Raw genomic sequence first — 19,328 nt, 5'->3', positions numbered from 1 at the left:
CACCTCCACCCAGACCACTTCCCCAGCCAAGACCATGGCCACACAAACAACCCCCACACAAGAAACCAACCTCCCAAGCAGCCCAGAACCCGGAAACCACCACCTGCTCCTACTCTCACCCCCACCACCTTCTCCAAACCCCCTCCAGGCCATGACCCAGACCTCCCCCAACCAAAATGTACTACAGATCCTCGTAGACCTCTTCAGTAGCCCCACACCACCACCTCGACCCGCTCCAGTTGAAATTGACCCGGACTTGTTCAACATTAACTTTCACTTAGAACACGACTCGACTGACCCGGACACAACACCACCAACTCCCGAACCACCCCACTCCATACCTACTCCTCAACCTACCACCAGATTCACAACAATTAATGGTCCTCCTTCCTCCTCCCCAGATCCTCCAACAGCTCAACCTGGCTTGGGGCGGCCACAAACAACCTCCGTGGCTGAGAAACGACCAACAGAGAGCCTGGTGGAAGCCAAAAACAGCATGATGACAGGGCAATTTAAAGTCAATTTGACTGAAAAAACCCTTTCTGAGGCTTCCACATCACAGGCTCTCCCCAGTCCGGCCCGGCCGCCCCACGCCAGCCCACACCCTAGCACCATCAGCCCCGTCTCACACAACCAGCCATCAACTCCACCCCCCCGTCATCATTCCCCCCCTTACCACATGGTCACCTCCCACAGAGTACAACCCTCCCGGAAACTCCAAGACTGGCACATCACTACACACCTACCAATAGTCATCATAGGCGACTCTAACCTGGAACGCATCCCCCCATACACCCAACCCAACATACAAGTAGACTCATTCCCCGGAGCCAAAATTTACCACCTTATCAAAACAGTCGAAAAAAGCCCAACCTGCCCACTTACCAAAATTCTAATAATTTCAATAGGCATAAACAATAGAGACACAGACGTTAAAAAAACAACAATAAAACAACTGAGAACACTGTTTCGACTGGCTCAGTCCACCTTCCCCAACACCGACATATATATCCCCCTTATCAATTTCTCCCCACATCTGACAGAAATACAAAAACACAACCTCACCACACTCAATAATTACATAAGAAACCACCTCCCACACATCCCCAGCATCCCATCACATCTATTCCACACACTAACCGACAATATACACTGGACAACACCCACAGCAACCACCATATTTCACCACTGGCTGACACATTTAAATTTATCCACATAACTAAAGATAACCTCATCAACACTTCAACCAACCCACACCCCGGACCTGACCCCAACCCCGACCCTAACTCTTACGCCAACCCTAACCGTAACTCCAACCCCAACCTTAATCCTAACCCCAACCTTAATCCTAACCCTAACCTTAACCCCAACCCTAACCCTAACCCTAACCTTAACCCCAACCCTAACCTTAACCCTAACCTTAACCCCAACCCTAACCCCAACCTTAATCCTAACCCCAACCCCAATCCTAACCCCAACCCTAACCCTAACCTTAACCCTAACCCCAACCCTAACCCACTTAACCCTAACCCCAACCCCAACCCTAACCTTAACCCTAACCCCAACCCCAACCCTAACCCTAACCCTAACCCTAACCTTAACCCTAACCTTAACCCTAACCTTAACCCCAACCCTAACCCTAACCCTAACCTTAACCCCAACCCTAACCCCAACCTTAATCCTAACCCCAACCCCAATCCTAACCCCAACCCTAACCCTAACCTTAACCCCAACCCTAACCCTAACCTTAACCCCAACCCCAACCCTAACCTTAACCCTAACCTTAACCCCAACCCTAACCCCAACCCCAACCCTAACCCCAACCCCAACCCCAACCCTAACCCTAACCTTAACCCTAACCCTAACCCTAACCTTAACCCCAACCCTAACCCTAACCCCAACCCTAACCCACTTAACCCTAACCCTAACCCCAACCCTAACCTTAACCCCAACCCCAACCCCAACCCTAACCCTCACCCACCTATCCCTAACCCACCTAACCCTAACCACAACCCTAACCCTAACCCACTTAACCCTAACCCTAACCCTAACCCCAACCACCCTTTCCCCAGTCAACAACCACCGGACTTCTACTCAGACAACACCGTACTCAACCTCTCCACCTTATTCACACCCACCCCAGCACAACGTCAACTTCTCGAAAAAGGACTCACCTTCATCCCCACACCCACAACCCTCGACAGGGGGGAACTTGAAAGGGATATACTCAACTATCACAGACGACTCAAACTACAAGACTATTTCAAAAACAAATCAACCACTAAAACCACCCTCACCTATCCCTCCACCTGGACACCCAACTCCTCACAAATAAACACAAATATTCTTCAATTAATTAACAGAGACCTAAATTCCTTAAATAAACATAAACCTACCCCAACTCCCCAACCAGATAACTTAACCCCGGAACAAAGGAAAGCCCTCCACCAACTCATCCATCAAAACAACATCATAATCAAACCCGCAGACAAAGGCTCAAAAATCATAATCATGGACAGACAGCAATATCTCCTGGAGGCAAACAGACAATTATCCAACCAAAAATACTACCAACCCATCCCCAAAACGATCCAGCCCCAAACACAAACAGAAATCCGACAAATCATCCAATCCCTCTGCGAAAATAAATACATCACTGGTAAACAACGCGACTTCCTCTTCGGCCCGGACACCCCCAGACAACGACACTTTTACCTCCTCCCCAAAATACATAAAGACCCTCAGACCTGGACTGTTCCCTTTCAAGTTCCCCCAGGAAGACCCATCATTTCAGACTGCTCCAGTGCCACTTACAACCTCTCCCTATACATTGAACAATTCCTCGGTCCACTTTCCACCAAACACCCCAGTTACATTAAAGACACCTACCACTTCATAGAACTCATCCAGTCCCAAATACTTCCGTCCTCAGCCTACCTATTCACCATCGACATCGACAGTTTATATACTAACATCAATACCACCCATGGACTCCAGACTCTCAGGACTTGTTTTGACCGCTTCCCTGACCCCTCCCGCCCTGACAGAGAACTCCTCCAACTCATCGAAATATGCCTCTCCAATAATGACTTTTCCTTCAATAACAAACAGTACCTGCAGATCCACGGGACCGCCATGGGCCAGAGGTTCGCCCCATCTTATGCCAACATCTACATGAGTGAGTGGGAGAGAGGTGCCTTACAAAAATGCCCATTTCAACCCCTTTTTTATTTCAGATATTTAGATGACATCATAGGAGCATGGACCCATAACTTAACACTCTTTCACGAATTCATCAACATCCTCAATAATCACCATCCATCCATAAAAATCAAACACACCATCGCCCAGGACCACATCAACTTCCTAGACACCACTGTTTTTTTTGACAACCATAATAACCCCACAAAACAACCCCTCACTAAAGTTTATTTCAAACAAACAGACACCCACTCTCTCCTCCATAAAACCAGCTACCATCCAAAACACACTTTTAAAGGCATCATCAAATCACAAATAATAAGATTCCACAGAATATGCTCCAAAACATCCGACAGGGACACTGCAATAAAAACTCTTTTTCACTCATTACAAACACACAGACAATACAGCAAGAGATACCTTAGGACCATCAAAAACAACACACTAGCGGCCCTCTCTTCCGCCCACTCATCCACGCCCTCTGGCTCCCAGGTAGGTCCCGGGGACCCCACCACCACCTCCGTTTCACCACCTCAACCTCAGCAAACATCCCACAACAGACCTACCTCCATAATCCCCTTGATCTCCACCTTCTCCCTTCAAAACGCATCCGTCTTACACCAAATCAAAACCAATTTTCACAATACCCAACAACAATACAATACATTACAAAATTCCCGTTTACTGTTAGCCTATAGAAAAAATACAAACCTACATAAACTGCTCATAAGATCCAAATTTTCAGAAAACAAACCCCCAACCAAAACACCACAACACAACAAATATAAACACCTCAAAACAATCCATAACATACATACCAAAAAATCTGCAGTCATCACACACCAATACAACATCCACTCCACTAACATGATTTATGCAATAACCTGTTCCACATGCAAACATATCTACATTGGCGAAACACAACACTCCATACTCACCCGCTTAAAACAACACATTTACAGAGCTAGGGAAGGTGGACTGACCACCACCCTCTACACCCACCTCCGCAGCCACCAGACTCCAGACTTCACTATTACAGGCCTGGAGGGAAACAAAAACTGGACCAGCAAAACAAGGAAATACCAAGAGATAAAATGGATAAACAGGCTACAATCAAGAACACCAGGGGGTCTCAACGAAAAATAAACTCTAAAAACCTCTGAGCACTGTTTTTTTCCAGCACCACCTTTCAGCACCGCCCCACATGGACAGCAGCCGATCCACCAGGGTCTCATCTTCCACCCCGCCATCCCTGCTCCATCACCGCCACCTGGACCTAGCCACTCCATATGTCTTCATCCGTCTCTCTCTCTCCTCTCGCTCCATCATCCACCAGCTGCAATAAAACAAATAATTTATAGGTGCTCGGGGACCAGTAGGCCCGTGCAACAAACTGAACCCCCGGAACCGAAACCCTAACCCTCACACTAACACTAACCCTAACCTAACCCTAACCCTAACCCTTACCCTTACCCTAACCCTAACCCCAACCCCAACCCCAACCCTAACCTAACCCTAACCCTAACCCTAACCCTAACCCCTAACCCTAACCCTAACCCTAACCCTAACCCTAACCCACCACCTTCTCCAAACCCCCTCCAGGCCGTGATCCAGACCTCCCCCAACCAAAATGTACTACAGGTCCTCGTAGACCTCTTCAGTAGCCCCACACCACCACCTCGACCCGCTCCAGTTGAAATTGACCCGGACTTGTTCAACATTGACTTTCACTTAGAACACGACTCGACTGACCCGGACACAGCACCACCAACCCCCGAACCACCCCACTCCATACCTACTCCTCAACCTACCACCAGACTCATAACAATTAATGGTCCTCCTTCCTCCTCCCCAGATCCTCCAGCAGCTCAACCTGGCTTGGGGCGGCCACAAACAACTTCCGTGGCTGAGAAACGACCAACAGAGAGCCTGGTGGAAGCCAAAAACAGCATGATGACAGAGCAAATTAAAGTCAATTTGACTGAAAAAACCCTATCTGAGGCTTCCACATCACAGGCTCTCCCCAGTCCGGCCCGGCCGCCCCACGCCAGCCCACACCCTAGCACCATCACCCCCGTCTCACACAACCAGCCATCAATTCCACCCCCCCGTCATCATTCCCCCCCTTACCACATGGTCACCTCCCACAGAGTACAACCCTCCCGGAAACTCCAAGACTGGCACATCACTACACACCTACCAATAGTCATCATAGGCGACTCTAACCTGGAACGCATCCCCCCATACACCCAACCCAACATACAAGTAGATTCATTCCCCGGAGCCAAAATTTACCACCTTATCAAAACAGTCGAAAAAAACCCAACCTGCCCACTTACCAAAATTCTAATAATTTCAATAGGCATAAATAATAGAGACACAGACGTTAAACAAACAACAATAAAACAACTGAGAACACTGTTTCGACTGGCTCAGTCCACCTTCCCCAACACCGACATTTATATCCCCCTAATCAATTTCTCCCCACATCTGATGGAAATACAAAAACACAACCTCACCACACTCAATAATTACATAAGAAACCACCTCCCACACATCCCCAGCATCCCATCACATCTATTCCACACACTAACCGACAATATACACTGGACAACACTCACAGCAACCACCATATTTCACCACTGGCTGACACATTTAAATTTATCCACATAACTAAAGACAACCTCATCAACACTTCAACCAACCCACACCCCGGACCTGACCCCAACCCCAACCCCAACCCCAACTCCAACCTCAACCTTAATCCTAACCCCAACCCCAACCCTAACCCTACCCTAATCCTAACCCTAACCCTCACACTAACCCTAACCCTAACCCTAACTTCTACTCAGACAACACCGTACTCAACCTCTCCACCTTATTCACACCCACCCCAGCACAACGTCAACTTCTCGAAAAAGGCCTCACCTTCATCCCCACACCCACAACCCTCGACAGGGGGGAACTTGAAAGGGATATACTCAACTATCACAGACGACTCAAACTACAGGACTATTTCAAAAACAAATCAACTACTAAAACTACCCTCACCTATCCCTCCACCTAGACACCCAACTCCTCACAAATAAACACAAATATTCTTCAATTAATTAACAGAGACCTTAATTCCTTAAATAAACATAAACCTACCCCAACTCCCCAACCAGATAACTTAACCCCGGAAGAAAGGAAAGCCCTCCACCAACTCATCCACCATAACAACATCATAATCAAACCCACAGACAAAGGCTCAAAAATCATAATCATGGACAGACAGCAATATCTCCTGGAGGCAAACAAACAACTATCCAACCAAAAATACTACCAACCCATCCCTGAAACAATCCAGCCCCAAACGCAAACAGAAATCCGACAGATCATCCAATCCCTCTGCGAAAATAAATACATCACTGGTAAACAACGCGACTTCCTCTTCGGCCCGGACACTCCCAGACAACGACACTTTTACCTCCTCCCCAAAATACATAAAGACCCTCAGACCTGGACTGTTCCCTTTCAAGTTCCCCCAGGAAGACCCATCATCTCAGACTGCTCCAGTGCCACATACAACCTCTCTCTGTACATTGAACAATTTCTCTGTCCACTTTCCACCAAACACCCCAGCTATATTAAAGACACCTACCACTTCATAGAACTCATCCAGTCCCAAATACTTTCATCAATAAATACACATCAATACCAACCACGGACTCCAGACTCTCAGGACTTGTTTTGACCGCTTCCCTGACCCCTCCCGCCCTGACAGAGAACTCCTCCAACTCATCAAAATATGCCTCTCCAATAATGACTTTTCCTTCAATAATAAACAGTACCTGCAGATCCACGGGACCGCCATGGACCAGAGGTTCGCCCCATCTTATGCCAACATCTACATGAGTGAGTGGGAGAGAGGTGCCTTACAAAAATGCCCATTTCAACCCCTTTTTTATTTCAGATATTTAGATGACATCATAGGAGCCTGGACCCATAGCTTAACACTCTTTCATGAATTCATCGACATCCTCAATAACCACCATCCATCCATAAAAATCAAACATACCATCGCCCAGGACCACATCAACTTCCTAGACACCACTGTTTTTTTTGACAACCATAATAACCCCACAAAACAACCCCTCACTAAAGTTTATTTCAAACAAACAGACACCCACTCTCTCCTCCATAAAACCAGCTACCATCCAAAACACACCTTCAAAGGCATCATCAAATCACAAATAATAAGATTCCACAGAATATGCTCAAAAACATCAGACAGGGACACTGCAATAAAAACTCTTTTTCACTCATTACAAACGCACAGACAATACAGCAAGAGATACCTTAGGACCATCAAAAACAACACACTAGCGGCCCTCTCTCCCGCCCACTCATCCACGCCCTCTGGCTCCCAGGTAGGTCCCGGGGACCCCACCACCACCTCCGTTTCACCACTTCACCCTCAGCAAACAACCCACAACAGACCTACCTCCATAATCCCCTTTGTATCGACCTTTTCTCTCCCAAACACCAACATAATACAACAAATAAGAACCAACTTCATCAACACTCAAACACAATGACACCTTAGAAAACTGCCGACTACTATTAGCTTTTAGAAAGAATCCTAACCTACAAAAACTATTAATAAAATCCAAATTCACACAAAACAAACCTCCGACCAAAACACCACACTACAATAAATACAAGCACCTACCCACTATCCACAACAGACACACCAACAAATCAGCACCCATCTCACAACAATACAACATCCATTCCACCAACATGATATATGCAATAACCTGTTCAACATGCCACAAAATATACATCGGAGAAACCCAAAATTCAATACTCACCAGACTCAAACAACACATCTACAGAGCTAGGGAAGGTGGACTGACCACAACCCTTTATACTCACCTCCGCAGCCACCAGACTCCAGACTTCACTATCACAGGCCTGGAGGGAAACAAGAACTGGACCACCAAAACTAGGAAATATCAAGAAACAAAGTGGATCAATCGACTACAATCAAGAACACCAGGGGGCCTCAACGAGAAATAAAACCTCTGAGAACTGTTTATTTTCAGCACCACCCCACGGGGACAGCAACCAATCCACCAACATCTCATCTCCACCCTGCCATCTCCACTCCATCACTGCTGCCTGGACTTGCTCACCCCATATACTTCATCTGCTCTCTCCTCTCTTCTCATCACCCACCTGCTACAATAAAACCAACTTTTTTTAGGTACTCGGGGACCAGTAGGCCCGTGCAATAAACGGAACCCCCGGAACCGAAGCTCTAACCCTCACACAAACACTAACCCTAACCCTAACCCTAACCTAACTCTAACCCTAACCCTTACCCTAACCCTAACCCTAACCCTATTCACTGAGTTCTTTGCAAGAGCTATTGTTCCCTGGTTGTCTTCGTACACAACAGGCTCTCTATACCGGAGTTTGTCCATGCCATCCAGTAGGTTCTTCAAGTAAATGCATTCCTGTATCCTGTGTGGTGGAAGCCAATGCCAGATACTCTGCCTCACAGCTAGAGAGAGCTACAGTAGGTTGCTTTTTGGTTTTCCATGAGACCAATGCACTGCTACAACTGAGACTTACACAGTATCCGCTGGTACTTCGTCTGTCGCTGGTATCAGATGCCCAGTCGGCGTCACTGTAGGCCTGTATACATAAGTCCTCAGTTTGGTTCCTTTTGAAACAAAGACCTTTCTCAATTGTGCCATTGAGATATCTGAAGACATGTCTCACCGGAACCCACTGTTCCTCTGGAGGCTCGGCAAAGTACTGTGACAGCCTGCTTACTACGAAACTTAAATCTGGTGTGGTAGCGGTTGTAGCGGTTGATAGGTATATAAGGCTTCCAACAGCCTCCCTATATTCCCTGACGTCACTCATTTTTAATGCATTCTCAGTATATTCAAGCTTCTGTTCACATGGTGTCTCTCGGCTTCTGCAGTTTACCATGTTGAAACGTTCCAACACCTTGTGAGTGTACTTTTCCTCAGTCATCCATCAGATTGGTCAAACTCAATACCCAAAAAATGCTTCAGTCTTCCCAGATCTTTCATTTGAAACTTCTCTGTAAGCATCTCTTTTACCTCTATTAAAACCTTGTCATTACTGGCTGCCACAATCAAGTCATCAAGCCATATGATAATGATCATCTTCTTGCCTTCTGACTCTTTTGTATAAACACAATGATCAGCAGGGTTTTGTTTGAATCCATTCTCAGCCAAACAATCGTGCAATACTTTGTTCCAATTCCGGCCAGATTGTTTGAGACCATCTAGTGACTTTTCTACTTTGTACACGAGTCCATCTTCCTCCCTCTGGAGGATTCATATAGATTTCATAGTCAAATAAGTAGTTTTCACATCCATCTGGTGGAGAAGCAGGTTCTCCTGTGCTGCTTTCTGTAACAACACCCTGACACTTGTGAGACTTGATGTCGGTGAAAACGTTTCCCCATAGTCTATTCCCATGACTTGGCTGTAACCTTTGGCCACAAATCATGCCTTATATTTATCTTTGCCATCAACGTCACTTTTGACAGAATCGACCCATTTACCCCCCACTGTTTTCATGCCTTTTGGCAGGGTTGTCGGAGTAAATGTTTTGGTGTCATTTATTGACTGGACTTCCTCATTGTAAGTGTGGTTCCGTCAAGTCCTTTCCAAACACACTTGGTTATGGAAGTGGAGCCTGCAGCTGACGCCTGTCTTCCGTGATGAGAAAATATCCACAGTTATTCCTTTTGATACCATTTATTGGATCCTTCATCTGGTGATAACAAAACAACTGCGGTATTCCAAACACAAATAACACGCACATACGTCACGTCACGTGGCCTACGAGCAGTCACACCACTCATCCACCGTGCACAACACACAGAACACTCATCCGTGGCTCTTCTCCATTCTTTACTGTTAGCAGAGCAATTAGCCTCCTCATAGGTCTGTGGAACACCACATACAGCCCGGTGACAATAGTCTACTATGTTATGTGCTGCATCGCAGTCATTTTCTTCACATACATAGACCTTTAAGTGACTTGGTTTCTTCCTATCTCGAGTTGGATACCTCCTATTGTGAAGTTCATCATCTGTCATACTCTGCTGTATCAGGTTTTCGTCATCTGGTTTCTGAACTGATCTTGAACAACCACTCTGTTGTGTGATCTCCCCTTTCTGAGCTTGTCTCATGTCCTCATAACAGACATTTATGTCATATTATGTCACCTGTCTGTGTCTGCTTCTCAGCAGCTGCTTTGCTCACAAACCTAACCAGTCTGTGTTTTACCACCTTGTTTGTGTCTCCGTGATACACCAAATAAGCTGGACTATTTTTATCAAAACATCCCTGATCACATTTGGAATCTAATTTTCACTTTTCCTGCTTGCACGCATAACAAACTGAGCCAAACTTCTGCATTTTTCTTTTCGTCAGCCGCTCTTTCTTCCTCAGTCGCTGGTTCTCTCAGAACAGAGTCCTTAAGTCCCAATAAGTGGAACTGGCCCAACATTTTGGTTTTCTCTCATCGCCGTCAAACGTCAGTCGAGGCAACCTGCTTGCTCCTCGATCCATGCTGCTAGCTTCTTTCGTTGGCTAGGCTAGTGTGCTAATTGGCGGTGGAAACTCTAACTTTCCCGAACGCAGCATCATTCTCACGGTGTGACCGCAGCTTACCGGAACAGACGACAAAAAGGTTATTTTTCATGAATTATGACACAGTAGCACCACACAGTGGTACTTTCGCGTACAGCACCAAAACACCTTTCACGTGCAGAAACTGGGAACATATTGTCTAACCTAACACACTTTCCTAGTTGGTGAACCCCCACTGATCCTGGCAATAAATTCTCTTCTCATTCTGATTCTGAAATACCTAATACAAGACAACCATCCCAAACATTTCCATATGTGTGACACACACACGATCAACCCCAAACTAGACTGAGAAAATGACTTCCTGAAAACAAGATCCGCGAGGCGGTTCTGGTTCCGGTCCGGATTTCGAGGATGCGTTTTGAAGGAGGTAAAGGGCGCCCTCTGCTGGCCATGTGGCTTCCTCTCAACCACGTGAGTTCTCGGACGCGCTCGACGGTTGTTTTTGTGAGAAGCCTCTGGCTGCTGCCTGGAGGGTCCTAACGGGTCCTGCCCACTTAAGCGACTCAACATTGAGTTCAGCCCGTCTTCAACGTGAACACATGCCTATGAACCATTAGGCTTGCATCTCAAACAGGCCACAACACTTCAGCCAAGTGTTCCACAACACTGGAGGTGAGAGAGACTTCTTTAAAGCAGACCTTTGAATATGACCTTATCATTTTATATTATAGCGTTGTGATGCAGCAGGTCAAACAGTTCGTGACCCTACGTTAAATCTGTCATTTCATTTGTCTCTTTATCAATATTTTCCCGTGTGATGTTAACCGAGCATAACATTCATGAGTTCGCCTGGCAAACATGTTTATACGTTACGTTTTATATTGCATATGGTCTGGTGTAATAACATTGGTATGAAATACGTCATGATGATGATGTCTTCATGATTAAAAGCCTTCTTAAAAGTCTGATATTTATTGCATGTCGTAACAAAAATGAAAATATTTTCAATGTGATGATTCTGTCTGCTTATTTTATTTATAACAATCTGGAGATTGGGTTTGATCCCAAAGAAACTAGCAGCCCAGGACTTTTTCTTTGCCCATTCTGCACCTACAAAGACGCTCATTATACGGTTGACAATCATATTAAGGGCCTGTCTACCGTGAACTACAAAGGTACTGTACATATTTGTGGATTTGTCCACTTTTTCACATTACAATTGAAGTCTAACTTGCGAACTTTACTGTTCTGTCTTTCAGAGTTCACAATCTTGAAGTCTTTGCTTCATTTGAAACGAATGAAGGAGAGGCTCACAATAAAAACACATTGCATTTGTGCGTTGTCTTGATTATTATTGTATTGAAACTTTGTCCCAAGTGTTTTTTGTGCGAGCTGAGTACACAATTGAAATGTGTGCATTAGTATTAAAACCCATCTGTACAGCGAAACCACATACTCGGAGTCAGACTGACGTATCTGTTTTGTCCACTTGTAATTTTCATGTAAATGGAGAAGATTCAAGAGGCTGCTAAAATAACGTGCAGTTGTAAAAATGTACCACAGGATGGTGCCATAAACACGGTCTACGTTACCTTCCTACGTTAGCTGCTTAATTTCCCATGCTTATTTTACAGATGAAAATGGCTCTCCTTGAGTATACAATTAGTGACGAGGAGTGCAGATCATATTTTGTTTTCCCACTGCTGATGTTTCATGCCGGTTTTATGTAGCGGGCAGCTTGGTTTTTGTAGATGAAGGTGCTGCTGCACCGAATGACCAGTAGGTCCGGTCTAGGTTCTGCGTGATGCTTATGGATGGCTGTTATGCCTGTTACACTCACCTGAGTCTTCGGACATTCAAGCGTTGATACACGAGTCCCCGAGTTTCGTCATTGAATCAAGAAACAGCGCAACTGCGGATTGGACAAGGTGGTGTCTGGCCGGTGCGGCATGCGCATGCGCGTTATCAACACTCTACTATTGCCATTGGCTGCGGCCGTGTTGAGCTTCCGTCGGCCTCCGTCGTGTAGAAGGATGAACTCCGTGCTTCTACTTCGGGTGTCGGTCCATGAGCGGATTAGTGCCGCGGCCGAAGACTTCCTGCTGCCGCTGGAGAAGGCTGGAGCAGCAGTGCAGGTGTCACTGCTGCGGCCGCTGCTCACTGAGAGGCTGGCGGCCGCCGCCGAGGAGGTTGTCGCGTTGTTCGACAAAACCGTGTCACACTACGAAACCAAGATTCGTCGGTCCGAGAAGGAGGTCTGTCGTCAAAGGGAGGCTCTGGCTTCCCTGCTGAGAACCGGACCCAAACCTCAGAGACCCGGTGAGTCCCGCGCGCGCGCGGGCGCACTAGTTGGATCGAAGCTAGCATGCTAACCAGTAGTTAGCATGCCGGAACCTTTTAGAGTGGACTGGAATATAACGGCTGTGGTTCCGTCAACTCCCGCCGCTCCACTGTACATGTTACAGTGCGAGTGTGCGCGTTTTACCACGCTTATGTGAGGGCCAAGCCTCGTAAGCCTTGTAAGGACATTTCGGCCAGTCGTCGCCTCACAAGGTTTAGAGGATGAAAAAGTCAGTCCAAGTAGTTCACTGTAATTGGACGCAAGTTTGGTTCGGGTGAACCACGTGCTCTGGCGGGTTAAGTTAAGGGTGAGAGGCTGGGGAAAGGGTCCGTCTGTTTTAGATGGTTATGCTGATGGGGAAAGACTGGGGTGAGCAGTGTGTCCTAACAAGGACAGAAGGGATGTGAAAGAGTGCCTGAGAGAGATGGCTTGAGTCGGTGATCATACAAAGCCTTGTGCAGACCCATTTCAACTAGAGCTCTCATATGGCTTGAGGACCATTCTGGTGGATTGTCTTCCTGTATCCTCTGCTGAAATCATGTGAGAGAAGGCTCAATGAAGATACACAAAATAAGTGGCAACTTGTGCAGGTTTACAAAACATTCCACCGCAAATAGCACTGGCAACACTTCTCCATCCAGGCCAACGATAGCAGCATTGCAGTTTGCAATGACAGACTCATAAGCACCATTCAAACGAGACGTGGTGGACAAGCAGTCGAGTTGAAGAGCTTCTTCCCCTCAGCTGCCAGACTGTTGAATTCATGATCAGCCTTTGTTGTTATTACTGTTTTAAGAATGAATCAACTGATTTTTTTAATTTTGCTTTTGTTTTGGTGTGGTATTGCAATGGTTGTTCTGAGTCGGCGTAGAATAAAGACATTTTATGTCCCCAGTCTAGGAGGTGGACACAACATGATCGTCTCAATTCTCCAAGCACTCCAGCAGCAAAGAAGGGAAATTTAACACATCTAATCTACGCCGACACAGTCACAGCTGACAGACAGATCAGCGCATCAACACACTGGAGCTCTACAGTAGAGTGGAGAGAAAGAATGGCAGCCAATCCATGGGATCATCTCCTCACCTCGGTTGCTCCTCAACACCTTCTCATTGTCATGATTTCATGGCATCATATCTCCAGACACATGTGGTGAAGCTGGATCATTTTCCCCGCGCCACAGCTGACACTCTAATGTGCTGCACCACCCCGGGTGAAAAACACTGTGGACGCTATGGTGACGTTGTGATAAAAATGTTTCAAACAGAAATGCACTCTGCTGTAGAGCTCCAGTGTGTTGATGCGCTGATCTGTCTGTCAGACAAAGCAGCTCCTCTTCCCACACACTCACAGCCAAGAAGCCACTCACATGCGCAACTTCCAGCTGTTTTTAAAGCTGAAACTACAATCAAATCATGCAAAAGAGAAGTGATCCCATCCAAACAGTGATTTCAAGTCAGTCAACACTGCTATAAACCATGATATATTTTGCCATATTGCCGCCTCTTTCTGGACACATGTGAAACAAAGACATTTTCTGCCATGTGTTTCTGCAAACAGCCTGGCAACAGAACAAGCCAGTGTCAGCAGCTGCAGTGTTTCACCAGTGAACAGGGATTTTCTACAGGACTTTCAGCACGAGTGAGCTTTGGCCCGGGTTCCTGTGGTGGTGTGAACCAAGGCTGCCGTGGCCAGAGAGAGGTTGGAAGACACTGCCATAGCAGACGTCGACTGATCGCCAGGTCGTCTCCGAACACACAGTGATATCAAAAAGATGTTGTGGTGTCACTCCTAGTAGCGATACTGTCATTCTAATGTTGCTGTCGCTGGTGGTCCCGGAACAAAACACCCGTGATAAAGGAGGCAACACTGTTCAGTCTTCAGTGTTGAGGTTTCACTCTGTTACCCGTACCTTTGTTTCTGCTCATGCTCCCTGCGTTTCTTCCCTTAGATGTCTTGAAAGTGATCGTTGGCGACGACGAGCTGAAGAAGGCTTCCAGTCCGGAGCACAGCGACCAAGAGGCCCGATGTTTTAAAGAAGAGGACACGTGGAGTTGTCAAGAGGAAGAGGGGAACATCTCTGTTCATCATTTGAAGAGTGAGAGTGATAAAGATCAGCCCCTGCGTCTTCCTCACACTGAGCCAGCCAGCAGTACCTCGCATTCAAAAGCAGCAGAGCCACTCTTCAGCTGCGGCACTGAAGACGAGACCTCGCGTTCACCAGACCTGGTCTGGCTGGAGCCCAGTTGTCATCCAGATAATAGCAACTTTGCCAAGAACAGCTGTGACCCAATACAATCTCTGACTTGTTCACAGTGTGGTAAGCTCTTTAGCTCAAAGTCAAGTGTGACCAAACATATGAGAATCCACACTGGAGAGAAGCCCTTCAGCTGCATCTTCTGTAATGCCTGTTTCACTCAGCGCCAGGCCCTGGAGCGCCATCTCAGGACACACACGGGGGTGAAGCCCTTTCCCTGCGCCGTCTGTGACAAAAGATTCACCCAAAAAAGTCACATGCTGAGACACATGATGACTCATACCGGAGAGAAACCATTCAGTTGCGCATTCTGCGATCGCGTTTGTGCAGAGAAAGCTGACCTGAAGGAACACATGAGAGTCCACACAGGAGAAAAACCTTTCGTCTGCTCCATCTGTGGCACTGGATTTTCACAGCGCCAGGCCATGATTCGCCACATCAGAACTCACACCGGAGTTAAACCTCACCTCTGTCTCATCTGTGGAAAGAGTTTTTCCCAGAAAAGTCACATGATGAGACACATGGCTACCCATGAAGGGAAAAACCAGGTCTTGCAGGAGCACACACAAACGCATGCTCAGACACAAACTCAAGCCGACTCTCCAGACGAAGCTGAAAACCCAGACTGAGCTGTTCTGAACGTCATTTGCTATTGATGTAAGCCATTATTTATGCTTGTTTTGGTGCAGAAAAGAAAACTGTGCGCTATTGTTATCCTAACTGAATTAAACCAGAGCTGACCTTGCACTTATTTGCTTGGTTTACCTCCAACCTCAGCCAAATGATGCCGTACGCTGTCACGGGCTCCTTTCACTCGGGCTGGACGTGTTTTGGCTGTATGGCGGTATTGGATACAAAGTGATGTATTAAACACGGCCAACTGTCCAGATTGTCTTCTACAGTAATCACATCTCTCATAGCAAGTAGCTTTCGCCCAATAAAATGATAAAAAATAGTAGTGATGGGTAAAAATGAGGAGGCTTCATAAAGCGTTTGGCCACAATAGCACAGTGTGGATACTGCGTCACTGAACACTGACACCTGCTGGACATTAAAAGTCCCTGCAGGCAGCCGACTTGACAGACTGAGCTGACACTGGGTGCGTTCGGGGATCGGTGCGCTGTGCATTGTGGGAAGTCAGGCTGTCACTACCTGTTGTTGTTGTTGTCACTGCCCGATGTGGTCCGCCGGAAATTGCGCATGTTTTACCAACCGACGTTTACTGGTAAGCGCATGCGTCCATGGTTATATTGCGCAAAGGTGATAACTTATTAAAATAGGCGACTTATTAAAATATTGCTTTTTACGTAAAATAGCCTAGATTTAGAAATTGGATGTTTTATCTGATAATCCTTCTTTTTTAATCCAACAACATAAACAAACTCAAGCGCCGCACCACGGTCGACACAAACCTCATTCAGGGACAGTAGTGCTCACTCCTGCTCCTGTTAAATCTATGTGGAACAAATGTAAGGAGGAATGTTTCTCACCCATGTCAACATCGAGCCTATTCCAATGCTGCCATGAAGAAGTCACAAAAGAGTTGGCCTATAAGAATGAGTTTTGAAGAGCATTTTAAAGGCGGAGGGACATGTTGTCCTCCTGGTCTCCTCTGGCTGACTGTTATGGTGGAAGGGGTCTGATGATTCTTCCCTAGGATCAAAGGAATGGTGGTGTGTCAGTGAAGGACAGGCACACAAAGGAAGTCAAGCTCAGTTTGTGATTGATGTATACGACAAACCCGTTGAGTTGCAGTACTGGCGCTTTTATTTTCTGTTTGCACCGTGAAGACTCCAGAACGATAAACAGAAGAGCACAAACATACAGTCTGACCTGGTTACGCCTTCCAAGAGCCGCTGCATTCCTCCACTAGTCACTCCAAATATGGTGATACAGAAAAGTGACTGATCAATAGGCAGAACATACACCTCTTTCTGCACATCTGGACCAACATATGTTGAGTAGCAGCGCACGAGCAGTTACACATGCCCAGGAGTCTCAGGATATTGTTCTTGCACCGGCAACTAAAGCAATTTCAAAATAAAAGTATGACCAAATGTCGTGACGTAAAGTAAGAAGTGCACACTTGAATGAACAATGAAACTACAAAGCATAAAAATAACAGCACAAACTGCTGTTATTGGTAAACAAAAATGTTGACACGGGTTCAATGTTTATTTGTATAACTCTGAAGAGTGGAAAGTCATTGGTTCTCAACCCTACTGAGGTCCTCTGGCTGGGTCACGTCCTATCAGGCTGTCCTGGCGCCACTGGGCACAAAGGAGTCAAGCTAGACACTGGAGTAAACCACAAGTCCATGAGTCACATGGTTTAGGATCATTCTAAGTGGACGCAACAATATGTTCTGAAAAACACAATGTTTCATTATGCTCTTGATGTGAGTCACTCATGGAGTGAATCAGATGTGTAAATCATAATTGCTGAATACATGAGCTGATCATGGCAGTAAATAATTTGGCAGAAACATAACTCAATTATAATAAGAATTGTCATGAACAATGGTGGTATTGTGCTGAACCTCTTCTTGTGAATATAACCAACAGGATTTATTTGCTGGAAAATTATTTTGCTCCAGACCAGTGGGCCATTTTGATTTCATATTTTCTCTTCTCTTCATTAACACTTCAACCGCGTACAGCTTTAAAGACAACGATCTCAATCTCCATTCGTTCTTTTTTGAAAGCTCATGGTCAACATTGTTTTCCCTTTTGAATGGTCTCTGAGCGGAACAAAGGCGCGTGTGTGATGGGTCTCTTGCTTATGATCACTCTTTGATCTGCGGGCAGTAGACCATTGATTCTTCTTGTCTCTATCATTGATCTTTTTTGATCAAGATGTTGTTGTTGAACTCGAATTGATCTCTGGGGCTATAGGTGAGCACCACCTGCAAAGGTGAGACGCTGTCGTGACGTGAGCGCGAACATCAAAGCTGTTAAAACACCGCACACAACGTTAATGCGACGATCGAGCCTTAAAGTCCCGACTCCCTTCCCGCGGTGGTCATCGCGCCACGATGCAGAGCCGCAAAGTGTCGGACTTCAGCATCGACAGCATTCTCGCATCAAAACCGGAACCGGGCCACCGCGAGCTCCAGACAAGCCCGAACCTGCGGCACCCAGAGCAGGACCCCTCACGAGGACGCGCGCCACAGCTCCTGCCGCCGCTCGGGATGAGGTTCGAGCAGTTCGGGTACCAGCAGTCAGGGTTAGCGCCGAACCGGGTCCTCGCTTCTCACCCGCCGGCTCCGTGCTGCCTTCTCAGCTGGAACTTTGCGACGCTTCTCCAAGGTGGGTGCCAGACGACTCTTCACTTTCTCGTGTGGAGCAGCTTTTCCCACTCGGGCCAGAGTCAAACCGCAGCGGGCGGAGCACTTGCGCGAAGGAAGTGATCAGACGTGACCAAACGCGACTTTGTCGTTTACAGCTCACTCGGGTAACTGTGGAATTCGCGAGGCTGGAGGGTCTGCGCAGGCGCAACACTGTCAGAGGCTGCGGACGGTGTTCACGGAGAGTCAGACTCGCCAGCTGGAGGCGCTGTTTCATACAGACAACTATCCGACAGTGGAGGTTCGGACTCGTCTGGCTGCCAGGATCGGACTGAGCGTTGAGAATGTCCGGGTGAGTACATGAGGCGACTCGGTCACCAATCCAGTTGGCTCGTCTAATCACGCTCATGTGCGTGTTTCAGGTGTGGTTCAAGAACCGCCGCGCAAGGAGGAAGCGACAGGTTCAACGCAGGGCTGCTCACCAGCACCAGTGACGGATGGCACTTCACCTGCGGCGCTGCCGTCTGCACTTCTTCATCCGCGAGGTCAAAATGCAAAGCCACCTGGAAGAAAGTGGCAGTTCTGTCATGAAAGCAATAAACGCACATCACC

General features: G+C 46.9%; 2 protein-coding genes across 3 annotated transcripts; both read left to right on the top strand.

Annotated features, from left to right (window-relative positions):
- Nucleotides 1-12,804: 12,804 nt before the first annotated feature.
- On the top strand, nucleotides 12,805-16,524 carry LOC128769228 (zinc finger protein 771-like). 2 transcript variants are annotated; one of them, XM_053882716.1, is made up of 2 exons: nucleotides 12,805-13,151; nucleotides 15,125-16,524. In XM_053882716.1, the coding sequence occupies exons 1-2, from the start codon at nucleotides 12,866-12,868 to the stop codon at nucleotides 16,057-16,059; spliced, it is 1,221 nt and encodes a 406-aa protein (XP_053738691.1). In that variant the 5' UTR covers nucleotides 12,805-12,865; the 3' UTR covers nucleotides 16,060-16,524. The 2 variants fall into 2 exon arrangements, with proteins under 2 accessions (XP_053738691.1, XP_053738702.1); XM_053882727.1 differs by lacking the exon at nucleotides 15,125-16,524 and adding an exon at nucleotides 14,069-14,394.
- A 1,607-nt stretch (nucleotides 16,525-18,131) lies between these two features.
- Nucleotides 18,132-19,326, top strand: dharma. Its single transcript, XM_053882739.1, has 3 exons — nucleotides 18,132-18,738; nucleotides 18,875-19,068; nucleotides 19,139-19,326. The coding sequence occupies exons 1-3, from the start codon at nucleotides 18,465-18,467 to the stop codon at nucleotides 19,208-19,210; spliced, it is 540 nt and encodes a 179-aa protein (XP_053738714.1). The 5' UTR covers nucleotides 18,132-18,464; the 3' UTR covers nucleotides 19,211-19,326.
- Nucleotides 19,327-19,328: the final 2 nt, after the last annotated feature.

This window comes from Synchiropus splendidus, chromosome 1 (assembly GCF_027744825.2).
Source record: "Synchiropus splendidus isolate RoL2022-P1 chromosome 1, RoL_Sspl_1.0, whole genome shotgun sequence".
Classification (NCBI taxonomy): Eukaryota; Metazoa; Chordata; class Actinopteri; order Syngnathiformes; family Callionymidae; genus Synchiropus; species Synchiropus splendidus.
Note: the sequence above shows the minus strand (reverse complement) of the source record. Positions and strands in the feature narration are given on the sequence as shown.

Bases quoted from the DNA above. Each gene is read 5' to 3' on its own strand.
- LOC128769228 (XM_053882716.1), top strand. From the start codon at position 12,866: ATGAACTCCGTGCTTCTACTTCGGGTGTCGGTCCATGAGCGGATTAGT. The intron at 13,152-15,124 runs GTGAGTCCCGCG...TTCTTCCCTTAG, and splicing joins ACCCAAACCTCAGAGACCCG to ATGTCTTGAAAGTGATCGTT.
- dharma (XM_053882739.1), top strand. From the start codon at position 18,465: ATGCAGAGCCGCAAAGTGTCGGACTTCAGCATCGACAGCATTCTCGCA. The intron at 18,739-18,874 runs GTGGGTGCCAGA...TGTCGTTTACAG, and splicing joins CTTTGCGACGCTTCTCCAAG to CTCACTCGGGTAACTGTGGA. The intron at 19,069-19,138 runs GTGAGTACATGA...TGCGTGTTTCAG, and splicing joins TGAGCGTTGAGAATGTCCGG to GTGTGGTTCAAGAACCGCCG.